This window comes from Zootermopsis nevadensis, unplaced genomic scaffold (genome assembly GCF_977971745.1).
Source record: "Zootermopsis nevadensis isolate Lab colony 2312 unplaced genomic scaffold, Znev_1.0 Znev_ptg000017l, whole genome shotgun sequence".
NCBI classification, from domain to species: Eukaryota; Metazoa; Arthropoda; class Insecta; order Blattodea; family Termopsidae; genus Zootermopsis; species Zootermopsis nevadensis.
In genome coordinates, this window is record NW_028259149.1 from 4,135,655 (window position 1) to 4,153,847 (window position 18,193).

The following is an 18,193-nucleotide window of genomic DNA, read 5'->3' on the forward strand; positions in this document are numbered from 1 at the left end:
AAGAAGTAACTTTGAAAGAGAAACATTGTTTTTTTTTTAATTTTTAATGCTTTCCCGCAACTATCGTTTTCCCGTATTCATCGTTTTTATTTCCCAACCCCGCCGAAAACGATGCATCGAGGTTTCACTGTATTGCATCTCGCATGAAGTTCCAACAAAGAACGGTTTAAAAAGGACCCAGTATTGCTTTTTAATGAATTACAAGAGGTAACCAGATAACCTCAAAGATGTCCTGTACCTTATGCAATACTGAAATCTGCAGACTTGTTGAACATAATTCCTTGTGGTTTTGATGTCATAAGAGGGTATTAACCCTTTAAACTACAGTGATAACTACCTCTTTCACCTGGTTTAACATTCAGTAATTCTATTTTGGCCAAAAATCGTATTTATGGGTTTTGTATCAATCTCAGAATGAACAGCAATTATTTCCTCAAACAGCATTAAAGATTTATGCATTGTAATGGAGACTTTTCTTTGATGTATGTACTGAATTTTTAAATATATTTTTTATGACCATTATTCATCCAAGGCCTACATAAACCACAGAATAATATAGTTAATGGATTTTCGCCTGAATTTTGATGTGTAGTCTTTTCGAAGTTTAATGATTATATGTGAACAGTCCACAGTTAGTTTTACCATTGCGTACTAAATTTAAAACGTCATACAGTGTGTAAAGTGACATATGTCAATAATTCAGGTTCTTATATCCGAGGTAATTCCTAATCACAAATGAACCTGAATCCAACGTTTACAGAGCTATGGATAGAAATAAAATCGAACAACACAAAGCATGATTACGTTTGTACTTACATCGAGACGGTTTGCCCCACATTTTAGTCAGCATGTGATGGAGTACCTGAATGAACAGATTCTGACTGATGGATTGGTCATGGTGTGTCCAAGTGGCCACTGTGGTCACCAGACCTCACTCCCCTTAGATTTCCATTTATGGCTTTACGTGGAAAATGTGTATGAACACACAGTAAACAGAAAAGAGGAACATTTCTGATACAAGGTCTATTATTGACCCCACTACGTAAGATTCAGATCATCTGGAATTTCAAATATCCATAGCTCAGCAAGTGTTGAGAATGACCCTATGTTCATGAAATTTTCGGTCTGAGGACCTCAGGAATGAGATCCAGAGGTACTGACACCCAAACACATGTCCAGTTGCAATGAGGCGTGAATTTAAAATACCCATATCTAAAGAAACGGAGGCACTTTTCTTAATCTTACACATACAATTCAAATTGTCGATTTGTTTTTGCTTGTAGCTCGAGAAGGTATAAGCCAGCTTACTACAAAACTTGTTAAACTCCGAAACAAAAGTGTCCTGGGTTCGAGTCCCGGCAAAAACTGTTTCTATAGCTCAGAAACTCGTAGAAGGTGTGGAAGGAACTTTCACGTCGATCTCAAATTACATGTAATTGTATATTATGAAAAAACAATCTTTTAGTCATTTTCGAACTGTTGACAGTATATAAAAAATGTGTATCACGAACTCTGCGCTGTAGAACCACCGGTTTAGAATCGCCATCCTGGAACGTGGAGCTGTGACTGTCTTTTGAAAGGTGAGTATGCGCAAAAACATGATGCTGCTGCCATCTTTGGAAGTTACGACGCGTTACTTAATATAGTGGGACAGGACATCAAGCACATGTGCAGTCCAATGTGGTGTTGACTGTAGCACGAACACGCAATGGCGGGCCTTCTGTTCGTAGTATGTGTGCCCACAAGTGAATACGAAGTTAATCTGGCGGAAAATCTAAAAGGAAAAAGTGTTTCTTCAAACAGCACGAACGAAGACTTCATTCAACAATTCACAGATAACAAATCAGATTCATTACATAGTTTGAGGAAGACAATTTCGACAACTGACACTCTGTATGAAACAGATGACACTAGCATTTCTTACATATCTAAGACGCCAAAAGAATGTTCCACGGCAACAATAAACAGTGACGGTAACAATCAGGAGAGAAGCAATATTAATGTTGGACGAATAAGTAAATGTCACCCTAAAATAAATATCGATAAGCCATGTGAGATCACACTTAAGCCTGAAGAAACGTTCCATCATGAACATTTGCCGAGAGTTAAGGAAGGTACATCTGATCTGACCAAGGTACAATGTTTTGAAGAGACGATACCAATGAAAAAGGTGAGCAGAAGGTGATTTGTTAACTTTTGTGGCGTACGTCAGGGTTCGAGGTGTATAGTTACTCTGAATAAGCTAGTAATATTGTCCAGTAAATAAAATAGTCGAAGTATCTGCAGTCGCTAGTAAATATTTACGCCGAATGAGGACCGTAGTCCGGACATTCTGACTGAAGGTTTTCGGGTGTTTTCTCAGTTTCCCCAGGCAAATTCCACGCGCTATCACGACAGCTTTCTTACGCATCCTTTCCAATTTATTGTTCATTAATTATCTTATCAGTTGGGAATTGTATATTTTTGACAATTGAAAGCGTCCATAAACAAATAAATTTAGGTTGGTATGTAGTTTGACGTATTGCCTATGCCTCGTTTGACTGTACGATGCTTTGGCTGTTCGCTTGTCTGTAGACGGTAGCAGCAAAGTTAAAATAATTCTTTTTCTTCTTGAACACAAACTTATTTATGTTTATGTTTTGTTGCGCTGTTATTCGGTTAAGTAAAACACCAGTTCTGCGTTAGTTTTGTCGGTGCATGACATGACGTGGCTGTGTGCGAAACAACCGCTTGTTTATAATAAACGCCATAGAACGCCTTAGAGCTTTTGAGTAGGTTACTCCCTACAACTATATCATTACTTTTGTAATGCCCCTCCATCTTCGAATCAATATTACTAATGGCATCGTCAAACGGGGTTAGGTTCTTGTTCGTCATGATCTATTCTACTTGTGGCATGAATTTCTGGCTCGTGATTTGGACCGTGGGTGGCGACTTAACAAAATGTCTGGGGTGCTGAGCCCCAGAGCTCCCGCTTTGTCGGCGGTGTGTTTTGGACCATTCATATGTGGGAGTATGCTTTCTCAGATATTTTTATTTGAAAGTAAACAGCCTATGCATTAGGCTAATGAAAATTCTGTCTGAAACTGAAACAGACTTATGTTTATGTGTTAGATTCTGACATAAGTAGGTTTTATTGTGCTTCATAATGAGTAAAATTGTGTATTTGTGTATGAATGTTTCCAAAATTCACGAGCAGAGGACACGTGATATGGGCTGAAGTTTTTCACACAGTAGTTCAGTGCTTTCGGTTTGCTTCATGCTAGAGCATTTTTTAAAATAAATTGAATGTAATGACAATTTAATAGGTTCATGAAACATGTTTGAAGGAGAAACAGGCTTCATATTTTAACATCTTATTGTGTATTATTTATTCGCTTACTTCAAGACTCCGTGTCAACAGTGTAACTTAAATACAGAGGAATAATCCGTGGATTTTTTAGGCTATTTGACGATAATATTTTGATTAAATATGTTATTCAGCGTCGAGTTAGATGCGGAAATTGAAATGAATAACAAGTATAGAAAGATTGAAATGCAGGCATCTGAAATCCATATCAAGGCATTCACATGGAGGCACTGAGGAAAACCATAAATTATCATGATATCCCGCAAGCAGACAAGTATTTCAAAACGAATGCCTCACAAAGCGTTACCGCTGCTGCACCAGTTCCTTCTGCCATCTACGAAGAAACTGAACAATTACACAAAACAGCTGAGACTCGTTCCACAAGTGCGAGCCAATCGAGTTATCGGGGATGTAACCCGCTCGATTTAGAATTCGTCTATCGTACAGTAGGCCTGGTTAAAGGCACTGGGGCCGCTCATTTTGAACGGACGTCTTGGTTTTCCGTAGTCCCTGCGAGTAGTTGTTGGAGTAATATCTCATTATGTCACGACCACTTCATTACAGTCGATTCCATTTCGTTATTAATAATCCAGTCATTTGGTGGTATACAGTCTGAGCTACTGACAGTGATGTTAAATGAATCGAAAATGAAATAAAAGAAGTGACTTCATTTGAGTTTAAATCCAGGCCAAATCATTGGACTAATTCTGTAAGGTGGCTACATTAGACCTTGTATTTTATAAAAACAGCTTCATAAATGTCGAGTCTAAAAGCTGTGTCAGTAAATTATTATTCCATGGATTATAGGCATTTTATTTGTATTCATTTTCCCTGGAATCAGTATCTTGTCCCAGGAAGATGTGTCAGAATGTTTAATTAGTCCATATCAGCGTTTCTCAACCTATAGTACGCATACCACTGGTGGTATATATATATATATATATAGGGGGAGAGAGAGAGAATACTGAAGAGAACTTTAATATATATTGTTCAGTATTTCAGTATAGATGGTTGAATAGATGGTTCTTTTGTAAGAAAAATATTAAATGTGTGTCTTGTGACAAACATTCTCAACTAGAATAGTCAGTATGGCAGAATGACAAGTGTAGCGAATGATCTTGATGGTTAATTTTGTTCATAAACAAAAGAGTGTGGCTCGTTAGTGGTAAACAAAAATTTACATAACCTTGTCAACTATTGTGGTGTTGTGGTAACTCATAAGCATGGGTTTGACTCTGCTGTTTGAATATAAATCTGCTTTTGTGTGTAAGTACAAACATCTGTGGCGTCACAGCACATTACTTGGCTTCATTATGCAAAATATTATTTCACACTACTAATTTTTCATAGTTCTTTAATATGAATCCTGTAATATACTGACCAAAAGGACTCTCCCACACTTATAAATATTTTTTACACTATATTGGGCAGAGCAGGCTGGGGAGATAAGAAATGCGTGCAGAATTTTGGAAAATGACCACTTGGAAGAGCAATAAGGAAAGCACAAACACAAAATTAATTTGTCTTATCGAAACGGATTCTAAGAATGGGAAGATGGAACTAGCTCAAGATTGTACCCAGTGGTAGGTAGCGTCGAAGCTTTAGATTCTACTGTTGGAAAGTTGTAATCATTATAAACTATTGGTAATAATAACTGAGGCAGTTTATGCGAAACATTTTTAAAGGCACTTACAACATGTTTTTGCACTCACATATTTTAATACATTAAAATGAGGATTGTAATTTTGTCTGGGCTCCTTCAAGAGACATTTCTTAATTCTTTGTTCCACTAATTTAGCCTGCACTTTATAAACAGCAGGGATGCAAAAATACTCTATTTTGGTTTGAAGTACACAATTATCCAAATTAAATTTCAAAACTCGTTAAAATTAGATGGAATGGAAAGGGGACACAGTGCCCTTGTACTAAATTTTCAGCTGTTGATGAAATTATTATATGACACTATGCAGTTTCTTCTTCAAGATACAGCAGTAATTTCTTAAAAGTGAAATGTTTCCATGCACGATGACAAGGCCAAGTTGTTCAACTGTTAGCATTCATAATTGTGTATAGTAAACAATAAAATGATTAAAATAAATGAGACGTTAATGTCACAATTCTTTATTGTTCCAAGTGTTAAGCAGTCAATAGCAATTTGTTTATTATATAGAACAAACATTAGACAAGTTTCTGACCTTATGTTTAGAACATTGTTTGGAATGGGGAACAGACATTCAAATAATTGAGTTCTGAACAAGACTATAAATACAAGATTTTTAACCTATCCTAACAACTTAGTAAATTGGTGCAACATCAAGGCACCTGTGTTTTTTTAATCTCAGTAATGAGAAATGATACTTGTGTCAAGCAAGCTCAACTTGTAATTATGTAGTAACCATTTAATTTAAGTCTGTCTTTATTTATTTGTGGATATGATTATATTCTAGGTACTTGAATTGGTACTTGAAAAGTTAAAAATAGACAATGCTGTTTGGTGTTCTGGTGAGAATGGCCAGTATTACCAGGTGTGTATGAAATTATGGAACTAATGTTATAAACAGTTAAGTCAACATGTTAATGTTTAATGAACATTAGAGACCAGCTTTGGAAACCAACTGCCAATCTCTTGAGTTTCCAGAAGATCACAAAGATACCTAATTACACACTCCTTTTGCTCTGTCAATGAATTTATGAAGTTTGCAAATAAGACAAAATTTTCATTAAAGTTTTCTTGTATTTAGTAAAAACTGGTATTATAATTTATATACTGTATGTAATGGGTGGATTTATTTGTAACATATAAACACCCTTTGCTTATATTATGTGAAATCTTTATAGTAATATGTATTGTACTTCTATAATACGTGTTTTAATATAAATTTTTCCACATCCTTCCATAACTTCTGGATACGTGAAATGTAATAAAGATTTATATGTTGAATCATACTTTTTTATTTCAGGTATTTTTCACTGTTGGTTCTGGTGAACGTTGTGAAGAGATACTCAGACATCTAAATGAATCAGGAATAGGTGTCAGACTGAACTCGGTGGTCAGGTAATTTAAATCTGATAATCTTGAAACCTTGCATATCGTGCAGTGTATTGATTTATAAAATCATGCATTCAAACAAAACTAATCACTAAGTGTCTTTACAAGTGTAAACAGTTTTGTTTGAATGCATGATTTTATATATAAATCTGGTAAACTTTTACATACCATACCTGTCACTGGCTACCCTAATGGCACCTTTAATTTTTTACCGTAGTATTTAAAGATGTGTACCATGATGAAAGTTCATCAAACCTAAACCATAATACAGTTCTTAATCTACCATAATACAGATTGATTATTTAAGCATAAAATAGTATTCTAATTGCAAGCTGCATCCTAGCTTTAGGAAATGCAGATTTGGAAGAAAACTTTGGCTTACATTTGCAGAAATACATATTGTACTGTGCTGTACTGGTGTAGGCAATGCAAAAGTTTGGTTTACAGAAACACATCTTTGTTTCAGCGTAATACCATGCACACTGCACTATCAGGGAAAACAACCGACATCAATTGAAGACTGTCCAGATTTGCAGGAAACAGATGAGTAAGTTGAGATTTCAGGTTTTCATGGCAAGTATAAAGATGGCTGCCTTTTGGGATGCTGCGCCATGTAATCTGGTCAGTATTGACTTGACATCTTGGAGGAGCTTACTGACTCCATCGTCACCATGATGGTGGAAGCAGGAGCTCCTCCAACCAGGAAGTGTGTTGGATTTGCTGTCTGCATCAAGACGTTTCTATAGAAGTAAAGTAAGGATTTGATTGCGCAGTGAACATTTTTAATTTCATATATGTGACTGAGGGATTATGTCAGAAAATGGTTACTCTTCTTTATATAGATGTACAGTGATTATCTTGTGCCAAATTACTTATGTACATACTTGTATATTTCATTGAACTGATTCTACTGTTAGTTTTATTGCTGTTTTTGTATTCTTTTGTTATGTTTTATAACTATAAATATTTTAAAAACTTTTACAATATTTTACAGATCTAAACAAAAATCTGCTAAACTCTCAGCATGGGATAAGTTTGTGTTGTCAGTACGTGCCAGACTAACAGTCGCACAAGTTGTAGAAGGTGTGAGAGCAGATGCAAACCTCACCTTTGACTTCCTTGTTCTTCTTGTCCTTTCAGGGTAAGGTTGCAATGTAACATCTTTACTTATATTTGGTATTTATTTTTAATATTCTGAATATTCTTGGTAGTTATTCACAAAATTAGGGTGATGAAATGGGCAGGGCATTTGACCCACATGAGAGAGATCAGGAATGCACGCATGGTTTTAGTCACACACCCTGAAGGAAAGATGACTTATGAAACTGGAGGCATAGATGGGAGGATAATATTAAAATAAATTTTAGGGAATAAGTTTATGATGATATGAACTGGATTATTCTGGCATATGTAGCTACTCTTGTGAACATGGTAATGGACCCTTAAGGTTACAAGATAGGGAAGGGAAAATTTCTTGAGCAGTTGTGTAACTAATAGTTTCTCAACAGGGATCAATTGATTGTATTTTTATTCATTATTCTGTTATTTTGTTGTATAATAAGTCTTCAGTTCTTATAAGTGGCTTCTAACTTTACCATTCAAAATATTGACATCATGAACTGTAATTACAATATTTTATACAATTTAAAAGATCTTTTCTAATTCAGGAGAAATCAACATCACAATTCTTTCCTCAGTAAATTATTCATATGCATGGAAAATTAAAAATATGTTTACTAATAGTTTATGCAAAGTACTAACATTTTTACTGCTTTTTAATTTGTGACCACTGTAATTGTAATTTTCCTTTTTGTACTTTGCAGAATTTGTTATTAATTCATGATAACAGTGACATCAATTTTCTTCCCTCTTCTTTTGCATTCATTCTTATCTGATAATAGACAGTGTTTATAAATAGTTTTAACAGTTCACATAAATTATTCTTTACAGAATTGTGGCTGCATTGGGACTTGCAGAAAACAGCACTGTGATTTTGGTTGCCAGTATGTTGATCTCGCCTCTGATGGTAAATACTGTCTTAAATACTGAGATTATGTTTCCACCAGTATGTATGATTATTTACTGTAGTAATACAATTATTTTAAATCAGTCTGAGTGCTGTGTTTAAAAATTCCTGCAAAGAGCTGTTGCCAGCTTTATAAATAACACAATATTTAATAGTTAATTTACTTTATGTTATAGAGTAATTTTTTTGCCTTTTATGGGAAAATAATATTTTACACTTAGATGAATAAATTAAGAATTATCATCATCATCATCATTATCATTGACTTGTTTCCTCATTCTCCTGTTACTTCTTTCCTTGAAGGTCCAAGGCTATTTTTTAATTTATTTATTTATTTATTTACAATTCTGTCCTGTATTCTGGTTACAAAATATTTAATGTATTCTGATATCATTGAATTATATGATAATTTTTCACAAGACAACTTACTCAGTTAATGTAGACATCATCTTGCAGTACTGGTTTCTGCAGGCATTCAGAATGAGTCTGAATTACTGAATTACAAGTGTTAGACCATGTTTACATGAACACACCCAAAATGTATATACCTGAAGCTGAACCCATTAGCTGTGCATGAAGATCTTGCTATGAGACACCCATATCTCTGTTACAGGGACCCATCATGGCTGGAACCTTTGGCACTGTGATTGTGGATAGGCAGCTTCAGAAAATGGGTGTTCTGAATGAATTGATTGGTTTGCTTGTGTGTCTTGTTGTTGGTTTCATCTTTGGATTGGCAGCGGGTTTAGCTAATGAACACTGGGGAAATGGTGGTTGGCCTACTGATGAGATGATTGCTAGGTAAAAACGAAATCCATGTTTTCCTGAGAATTTTTGTTTCAACAACTTAACATAAATGGAAATATTAGTGTTCTCTGTTTTGGTGTATTTTTGCATTGTAGTTAAAGCTTGAAACTTCAGTTTTGTGTATGTTATGGTTTAATAAAACACCAATGTTTTGAGAACCATCTTTGTCCTCGTCCTCAGAGTAAAGAACCCTGCGGACGAGGACAAAGATGGTTCTCGAAACATTGTTGTTTTCTCCATTAAACCACCTGACATGGCTGGTAGTCTGAGAAGGATTTATTAAGATTAGTGAGCCACATTCTAAAGTGTAGGTTTAACTGAAGCTGTAAAAAGACTTTACCTGTAATTAATTTATTAATTATTTTTTTGTTAATTCTTTTTTCCGCTGAGAACAACTCACCCATCTTAGTTAAGGCAACAGTAATATAAGACTCAGTTGAATTCAACTCTTGGAGTGTTGTGTGAATCTTCTGGTTTCGTAGAATTACGTGTTATCTTCATTGTTGTTAATAATTTTGAAAGCTGACTATTTGATTCTACCAGTTACAGTGTTTTAACCAGGTGTCTGGTTTCTTATGACCCATTATAATCAATTTCATGGTTGCTTGCAGAGGTCAGATTAGGTCCCTATGGGTTGGACTGCTGGTTGCGCTTCCTTCAGGAGCTGCAGTAGCCATTGCGATTCTTGTGGACAACACTGCATCTCTTGTGGGTGTGGCCATCTCTGCTTCCCTGATGCCACCAGCTGTGAATGCTGTAAATATTAACTTTGTAGCTAGTTATAAAAATGTTGCAAAACACGAAACATGCAGTTTAAACAAGAAGTATCCATGTATGTACACACATATTTCAGATATGATGTTGCCTTGAATGTCTCTTTTAAATTGAAGGTGATCTGCATATACTTACTTTTATCCACTAAACCTGTGTCTCTGAAAATGTGTGGCATTATGGCTACATGTGAGTCCTAAATATAAAGCCTTTATTAACCAATCTGTTTTGGAAATGGTAGGTCATGTCATGAAAACAATTACTTGGAAGAAACATGTATCACCATATGTTCATCTTATTGAACTGTGTGAAGTTCATATAAAATATGAGTATTTCTCATTGCATTGTGTACATAAAGAAAAATATTAAAAATTAGTTTTTGGTCTCTATGTAAACTTGTGTCTTTGACTGATGTAATTAGTTTGAGAATATAATTGTGTGCCTGGATTTTATTTAAAATGTCAGTACTAATTTTTATTAAGATCTGCATGAAGCTTAAATTTGTAACTATGAAAACAATTATGTTTAAGGCAGAAGGCAACATTCTGACATTTTTTGATTTATTTAAGAACTTTGTCTCATTTTTATTTAGATATGTTTCTCTTCCCCATATTCAAATAATCAGATATTTTAACTATTGCATGTTGTTAGTCTTTGTTTCTTCTGCCTTTTCTTGCAGACTATTTATTGCCTCTCTTTTCCTCCATCCCAAATGTTGTTTCTAATTTATCTTTTCCATCTCCTGCTCAATATTCCAATAATTCAGTCTATTATCTTATATATTCTAGGCCATGTCATTTTGCCTTTGGAATTCTGGCTTTAAATGGGAGCACCATTGGAAGTGTCTGGTGCCAAATTTGAGATCACCAGATCCTCGCTCTTTCTTGGGTGACTAATTTTAATTGACTGTTTTTGCTTCTAGGGATTATTCTGGGCATTAGCATGCATGGACATTCTGTGGCAAGGACGCATGCAGTTAGAGGATGATGATCCTAATGCAGTCAAGTCCTACAGTCCCATCTATTCAGAAAACCCTCGTGTTGAGCTTCTAGTTCTCGGCACTGTCAGCCTTTGCCTCACACTTGTCAACATTATCTGCATATTCGTTGCAGGAATTATAGTTCTTAAAGTAAGTTTACCGAAATAACATGTACTTTTTAATTACCACTGCTCTTTATAGATCAAAAAATTATTGAAATTGTATTTTATATGGTACTTTCTGTACTTATATAATTAAATTGTACACAATTGAATAAACATTGCATTTTTAACAATGTGTTGAAAAGATTGTTTGCATAAACATTTTAGATCAAAGAAGTTGCACCTCGTACTTCAAAAGATCAAATGCAGTTCTGGAAACATGACATCAAGATTGCACGAGATTACAACAGAACATTTCACGGTGAAGATGCTGAAGAAATTCAGAAACGGTTTGTAGACTTGAAGATGGAAATTATGTTTCATGTTATAAATAACAAGTAGTGAAATCCTTGTATTAACAATCTTGAATGTTTAAAATTAATGCATGTTAGGGTGTAACACTAATACTTGAATTTTTATATAGGGCATCTGTAATTCAATTCCTTGTGGTATAATACCATATACTTTTTATCACAAAATCAGGGTTCATGAACAGGTGTTGCTATATAGCTGGTGATAATGCTATTGTCTGTGTAGTGCTTAAGCGGCCCATCCACGTACGAGTCTGACTTGCGAGTCTGGCTTCGCGAGCTTGACTCGTGAGCCGGGCTCGGATATTTTTCACTACACATGCATAGCAGACTCGGCTCGTGACACCCCACCCACAAACGAGTTTGGCTCAATGGAACCCGAGTCGAGCCGAACTCGCAAGCCAGACTCGTACGTGGATGGGCCGCTTTAGTCTTGTGATAAAATTATATTGTTATATTTATTGTTTTGACTCTGTCATTCTATACTTGATCTTAATTATTATAAAATGGAATGACATTGTACTTCTTCAGCAGGTTAGCAGAAGAAATTGCCCGCACAAAGTTGCAGTCAAATCTAAATGCAGTGGCACCAAATGTATATAGTTTGAGCTGTCATAATTCTACAGTTGCATTACATGAGGTAGGGGATTATAATGTTTGTACTTTGCTACTTCTTGCTGAAGTTAGTTCGGTATGTGATGAGAACCTGGTGTTATTTTATATAGGCATTCTCAGGAAGTACAATAATTTTGAGTTAAAAATGTCAGTGCACATAAAAATGTCAGGTAAGAGCATTATGTGCACCTGTAGATAGATGCCAACATTTTAGAAGATCATACTGCCTCCATCTTCAGGACGTTTCTCCAAAACGTTGATATCTATCTACAAGCCCACACAGCATTAATGCCCAGAAAACTAATATATTCACTGTATTATCATACCTCATACTGAGTTAAGAATGTACAGAAAAATAGAGACAAGGGAAATGTAATTATTATACACATTAGATGCTCTTCTGTGCAGTGGTGCAGAGTTAAGAGCTGAATTTTCTGTTGATCAGGAGATCAACTTCTGTTTTAAAAGATAGGCTCGGAGTTGAACATTTGCAAGACTGGTGCATATGATAATATTCATTGTCTTTAAAATGAAGCGTAGAATTTTATAGTGCAGTTCTGAAAATCATCCTCTGACTTGTAATTTGTATTGAGGTTGCATCCTATAACCCAGGGATCACCAACCTTTCTTGGGTGACAGGCTGCTAGGAGGAACTTCTCATTTATAGAAGGCACCATGTGATTATACCAAAAAGAAAATTGGATAAACCCTTCATAAATATTCTGAATCTTGTGGGCACACCAAAACCCTTTGGAGGGTACAAAGGTAACTGAGCATACAGTTTGTAAACTCTGCTCTGACCTGTAATTCATACCAAGGTGAGTGACTTGGAAAATAACAGGACTAAAAACAAGTTCGGAGACAACAGATTGCTTCATAAAATTATGAACTACCCTGCAAAATATTTTCTTTGTGCCTAAGTATATTTATTCCAGTTTGTCTTCCAATTCATGAAGACATAAGAAGAACATTTGTAATAGCCTGTTATGAATGCTTATTTACATAGTATTAAGGTGATTATCAGACTCATAATGGGGAATTAGCAACTCTGGGTTAATTAGTGATGCAATACCAACACGTGTGCACTGAAATAAACTTTTTTCATATATTTTACTACAAGGACTACATTAGACTAGCAGTTACTGTTTTCTTGATTTGATTCTAAAGAATTGTGTGAAAGATCATGACAAATTTAAATAAAAATATTTCAGTAAAGCCTTACTTTCTGTGGTTAGGACTAATGGGTCCTGTAACTTGCAGTTTTGAGATTTCAGTTCAGAACTTGTAATCATGAAACCACAATTCACCATGGATTTACATAAGAACGTGTTTTTCTTTCTACATCCAAGTCAATTATAATTGTGTTAAAGATTACACTCTGCAGTCAAAGTAATAAGAATGTGATGGGTACATACTGAATTTAACATATATCAAAATATAATGGCAGGTTTTCACTCATAGAAAATCAGTATTAAGCCTGACTGGAAAAAAATCAGCTCTATCCCTTCCTGATATTTTGTAGTTGACCAGTAGTGTATAAAAGATTCGACAGGAATATATGTTCAGGTTCCATTTGGTGAGGTAGTTCAGAAGACCCCTTATTTTGTATTATATGGATTATATAATTATTTGTAGAATATGTTGCTTTTAATATCATGACCATTAAATGCTAACTGAAATTCATAAATCTGTGTATAGGAAATGCCCTTGTGTATGTTCAATTGGACCTTAGGAGGAGTCAGGATTCTAAAAAAAATGTACAATGGGAGCTTTATAATTTGTACTATTCTTCACAAAATATTATTAAGTTACAAATCAAGGAGGATGAATGGGGCATGTAGCATGCTTGAGGAGGCAAGAAATGCATGTCAAATGTTTGTCTGAACACCTGTAAGGAAGAGATGACTTGAAAGACCTAGGCATAGAATGAAGATCAATTTGATAAAGGATCTAATGAAATCATTTGGGAATGTGTGATCTAGTTTTATGTGGCTCTGGATAGTGAACAGTGGTGGAGTTTTGTGAACATGGTAATGAAACTTTATGTTCCGTAAAAAATGGGGAATTTCTTGACTAGCTGAGCAGTTATTAGCATCTCAGGAAGGACTCTGTTCCATAGAGTTACTTGGTTAGTTGGTAGGTAAGTAGGTAGCTATTTAGGTAGTTAGTTGGTTAGCTAGCTTGTGTGTGCCATGGAAATTTTGTTTGTCATTCCTTTTGATGGTGAACACGACCTTCAGTTTGTCCTTATTCTCCTTAGGTATTTAATCCAATAGCAACAAGTGAATCTCTCAATCAGCTGACTTGGTCTCCAAGTACAGTGGGCATTAATCAAGAGAGACGACCAACTCTATATGATCTGGAGAAAATGTACACAACTATTTCAACAGCAAGAGGTCAAGGAACTCTGGATGTGCAGCCTCTTCAGCGTAGAAAACGTAGACATTCAGGCGGGGTATTCTGCTTAGGAGGTTTGTAGGCAGAGCTATTAATCTTTTAAAAAATCATTCACCTAAAACTTGAGAAAATATCAGCAGCATATGCTTGATATGTTTTAGGTTTAGAAATGTTGTCTTCCAAGTTCATATTTAGGTAGCATTCAGAAGAATTAATCCTAACCTGTATTATACAGTTTACCTGTTCTTATATTGGTTTGTTCCACTTCAGTTCATCCCTGCATATAATTCATAAATACTATATGCAGACTGATCCTCTCAGCTTTTCCAGGCTTCTGTTCTGCATTTTACAGGCAGTGAAGTGAACGGTGTCACGTGTACCATGCCTGTAACTCTTCCTCAAGCCGCAGATCTATCTGGCAACACAGTTCTTGCTCTACCCACCATCACAGAAAGAAACCGTCAACACCTGTTGGGTTCTGACCCCAGCACTAGCTGTTCATATCCATCTATATCACCAAAACAGCCATCATTAGTAACAGCAGCAGCAGTGCCATATGGTGATAGGAGGGTATTCACAGTGACCCTTGCTGAAGATCCGATATCAAATGTTTAGTGATATCTGCTTTAGCATTATATTTCTTAAAATGTATCAGGATCAAAATGTTCCCAATGATTCAATTCTATCTTTTGTATTATATAGTAATTTTAATAACATATACTGTAGTAACTGAGTGTTGAAGAAAGTAATATAACCAAATAAATAATTTTTGTGGGATCACATACAAATTTGTATATGAATTTAATAGATATTGCATAAATTATGTATATATTTCAAAATGTTTATGTATAAAATAAGCTATACACTGTTTGTATTTTGAAGTTATTTGAAAATATTTTCCATATTCAGGCTAACCGGTAAAGTCTGTAGATTTCAGGAAGTTTTCTTAAAACAATATCTTTTGGTCTCTCTAGTATGCAGCCATTTGTAATTCCAATTCTCTGTGGTGGTTGTGCTAGTTTCCTTTAGGTATATCTCATATTTTAAGTGAAAACTTGTTAGCTCTCTCCACTGACCAAGAATGTTCTCCATTATGAATTTTAGTAACAGTCAGTATGTGAAAATTCACACTATTATCACATACACATTAAAGTTTTTCTGTAATTATACTATCAAACAGAGACATCTGGTTTGCATAGAGACTAGTGAGTCCCCCCCCCCCCCCTTTTAATGGGGCTATTAAATACTTGTTGGATTAACAAATGTTTTACACAAAAGTTTCAAAATTTGAGTGTATGTGTTTTATATATAAATTGTTTTTGAGAAAGTGGCTGCCATACCTGAAATAGACAAAGCCTTGTATCAAAATGGTGAAATGGATCTTACTTATAATTTTTGAAAAAAGTGATCTTTTGAATTCTATTGTGTATTTTTAATTTTGTATTAAAACAATTTTTTTTGGGTGCAATATGAACTTATTGGGCGCATTCTATTGCCTTTTACTCATTGTGATCCATTAAGGGAAAATATTAAACATGTTAACTTCAAGATGGCTGAATTTCCATTTGCTGGCCATATTTCAGAACCTGTGAAACCACTACATTGCAACATAACCCAGTGAATTTCTTTGTAAAACTTGTTCAGATAGCAGAATTAATATATATTTATGGCTTGTTCTTTGTCTTATAATTGCTTCACAGTGAATCACTCTTTTCTCGTTAACAGGAGACATAATTTCATTGCCCATTCCTGTGTTAATCTATACTAGCTCTGATAAATGGACTTGCCAAAAGTTAAGCAATGACAATTTAGAAAATCTAAAAGCGTGTTTTGAACTAATCAGCTAATTGTAAAGTTGTTAAAAATATGAAATGTCACTTATAACAAATATGCTATAATCAATTGTTTCTAAATTGTACAAACAAGGTAATGTGCAAAGCAGCACTATAAATTATATATCAGTCAGTGGAAACATTTATAAATCTGGGTAGGACTGAATATCTTCATTTTATTTATTTTTGTGCACTCTTTTAACCTGTTTCAGTAATGTTGCTTTATATGATAAATTTTAAACAAAAATTATTTCATTTAACTGATTAATTTAGCATTTTATTATGATGCAACTTTTTTTCATGGTTTCAACCATTTTCAGTAGATTCTGAAATAACACTCCGAATTATAGATTTGTAACTTTTGAAAGGAGTGGCATGAACCTATTGTACTGCACGACATTTTGACTTAATTTTGTTCTTTACAATTTCTTCAATGTCATTACTATTTTACAGTTTGTCTTTAAGCTATTGGAGTGTATGGGAGCAGAAATTGTAAGTCCAATACAAATGGTTTTGTTTTGTCTTAATTACTAAGGTACAATTTAATAGTCCATAACTGGAACTGATTAATTGTAATCATGCTTGACACAGTCCATTATAAAGATACTATGGTAAGTTTATGTTATATATTAGTTTTGTTTATAAGTAACCATTGTCAAAGTCAGAACAAATTAGATGGCCCACATATTACAGAAGAATATGTGCTTTTCATGTATCAACACTCATGGAGAAATTAAGATACCATATTAACTGTGTTTTCATACTGTTGTAATGATGTAAATCAGTGATTGAATAAGCATCAGATTCCCATAGAATCTATCAAGGAGTAGCAGCTGTGAACAAAGAAAACTATTTGAATGCACATTGTGGTTTCTTATGATGCTAAAACTGAATGATCCTCATACCGAACTTAATTAAACTTTGGAGTTAAGCTGATAAATTTATGTAATAGTTGGTTCTATAATTACCTATTGGAATTAAAAATATCCTGCCACTGGGCAGTTCTTAAATGTTACAGTTCTGATTTGAAAGTATGGAAAATGATAATTTTAAATTAAGATTTTAAATTATTTTAAAAGATAGAAGAGTGCTGATAAGGTATAACTTTGTTATGTACTGTATAGTAACTGTACTGATGTGTTGTGTCTTTGAGAACAGGATGTATAGGAAATTATTTGGACCTAAGAGTAGACCAGTGATGGAAGCTGGAGAAAACCACAAAATGAGTTTTGTAATGATCAAATGGTCTTATGTGCACTTTTTCATTTTCTAGCAAAAATGTGATGGATTAAGAACATTTTAGGAAAAAGTAATACATTACAAATGACACGAAATGTTAAAGATTACTATTCTTAAAGTCAAAAATGTCTGAAATTAATAATTAAAAAATAATAGATATTTTCTGACAAATATGAGTATTGAGAGGGGGCAACAATCGAAGAAACAATACACAGTCTGATAAAATGCCAAAACAGGGCTGAACAGGACTGAATTTCTTTTATCACACTTTGTGATCTTTTGTTAAACGTATATAAATGCATTTCAGTTTAAACTGTTATGGTGCACTGAAAAGACTTTTATAAATAACAGGCACTATATTAAAAACAGTTTAAGAATTACATAATTCATTTTGTGGTACAGAACTTTTCCCAACTTTAATGTTAATTTCGTTAAAAACCTATTTCAAATATTTATCTTTATTTGCTCTGGAATGGTTCTGTTTGTAAGACTTGAGGGCCCTGCTGACGGAGGCAGTATGACCTCTGAAACGTTGGTTAACATCGACCAGACTACACAGCGCAACAACCCAGAAGACGGATATCTTCATGGTTCTGTTTGTTTGAAAGTGTCTAGGTCTGAGTAGAGAATCTGCACTTTCTGAGATGTTGATAATTG

General features: G+C 34.5%; 1 protein-coding gene across 2 annotated transcripts; it reads left to right on the forward strand.

Moving 5' to 3' along the window:
* Positions 1-1,637: 1,637 nt before the first annotated feature.
* LOC110838384 (uncharacterized) lies at positions 1,638-16,141 on the forward strand. Of its 2 annotated transcripts, none has more exons than XM_022081525.2 (13): positions 1,638-2,170; positions 5,797-5,874; positions 6,310-6,404; positions 6,865-6,945; positions 7,393-7,539; positions 8,349-8,424; positions 9,038-9,225; positions 9,843-9,987; positions 10,925-11,131; positions 11,311-11,432; positions 11,985-12,093; positions 14,329-14,539; positions 14,818-16,141. In XM_022081525.2, the coding sequence occupies exons 1-13, from the start codon at positions 1,709-1,711 to the stop codon at positions 15,078-15,080; spliced, it is 2,184 nt and encodes a 727-aa protein (XP_021937217.1). In that variant the 5' UTR covers positions 1,638-1,708; the 3' UTR covers positions 15,081-16,141. The 2 variants fall into 2 exon arrangements, with proteins under 2 accessions (XP_021937217.1, XP_021937218.1); XM_022081526.2 differs by having other exon boundaries at positions 11,988-12,093.
* Positions 16,142-18,193: the final 2,052 nt, after the last annotated feature.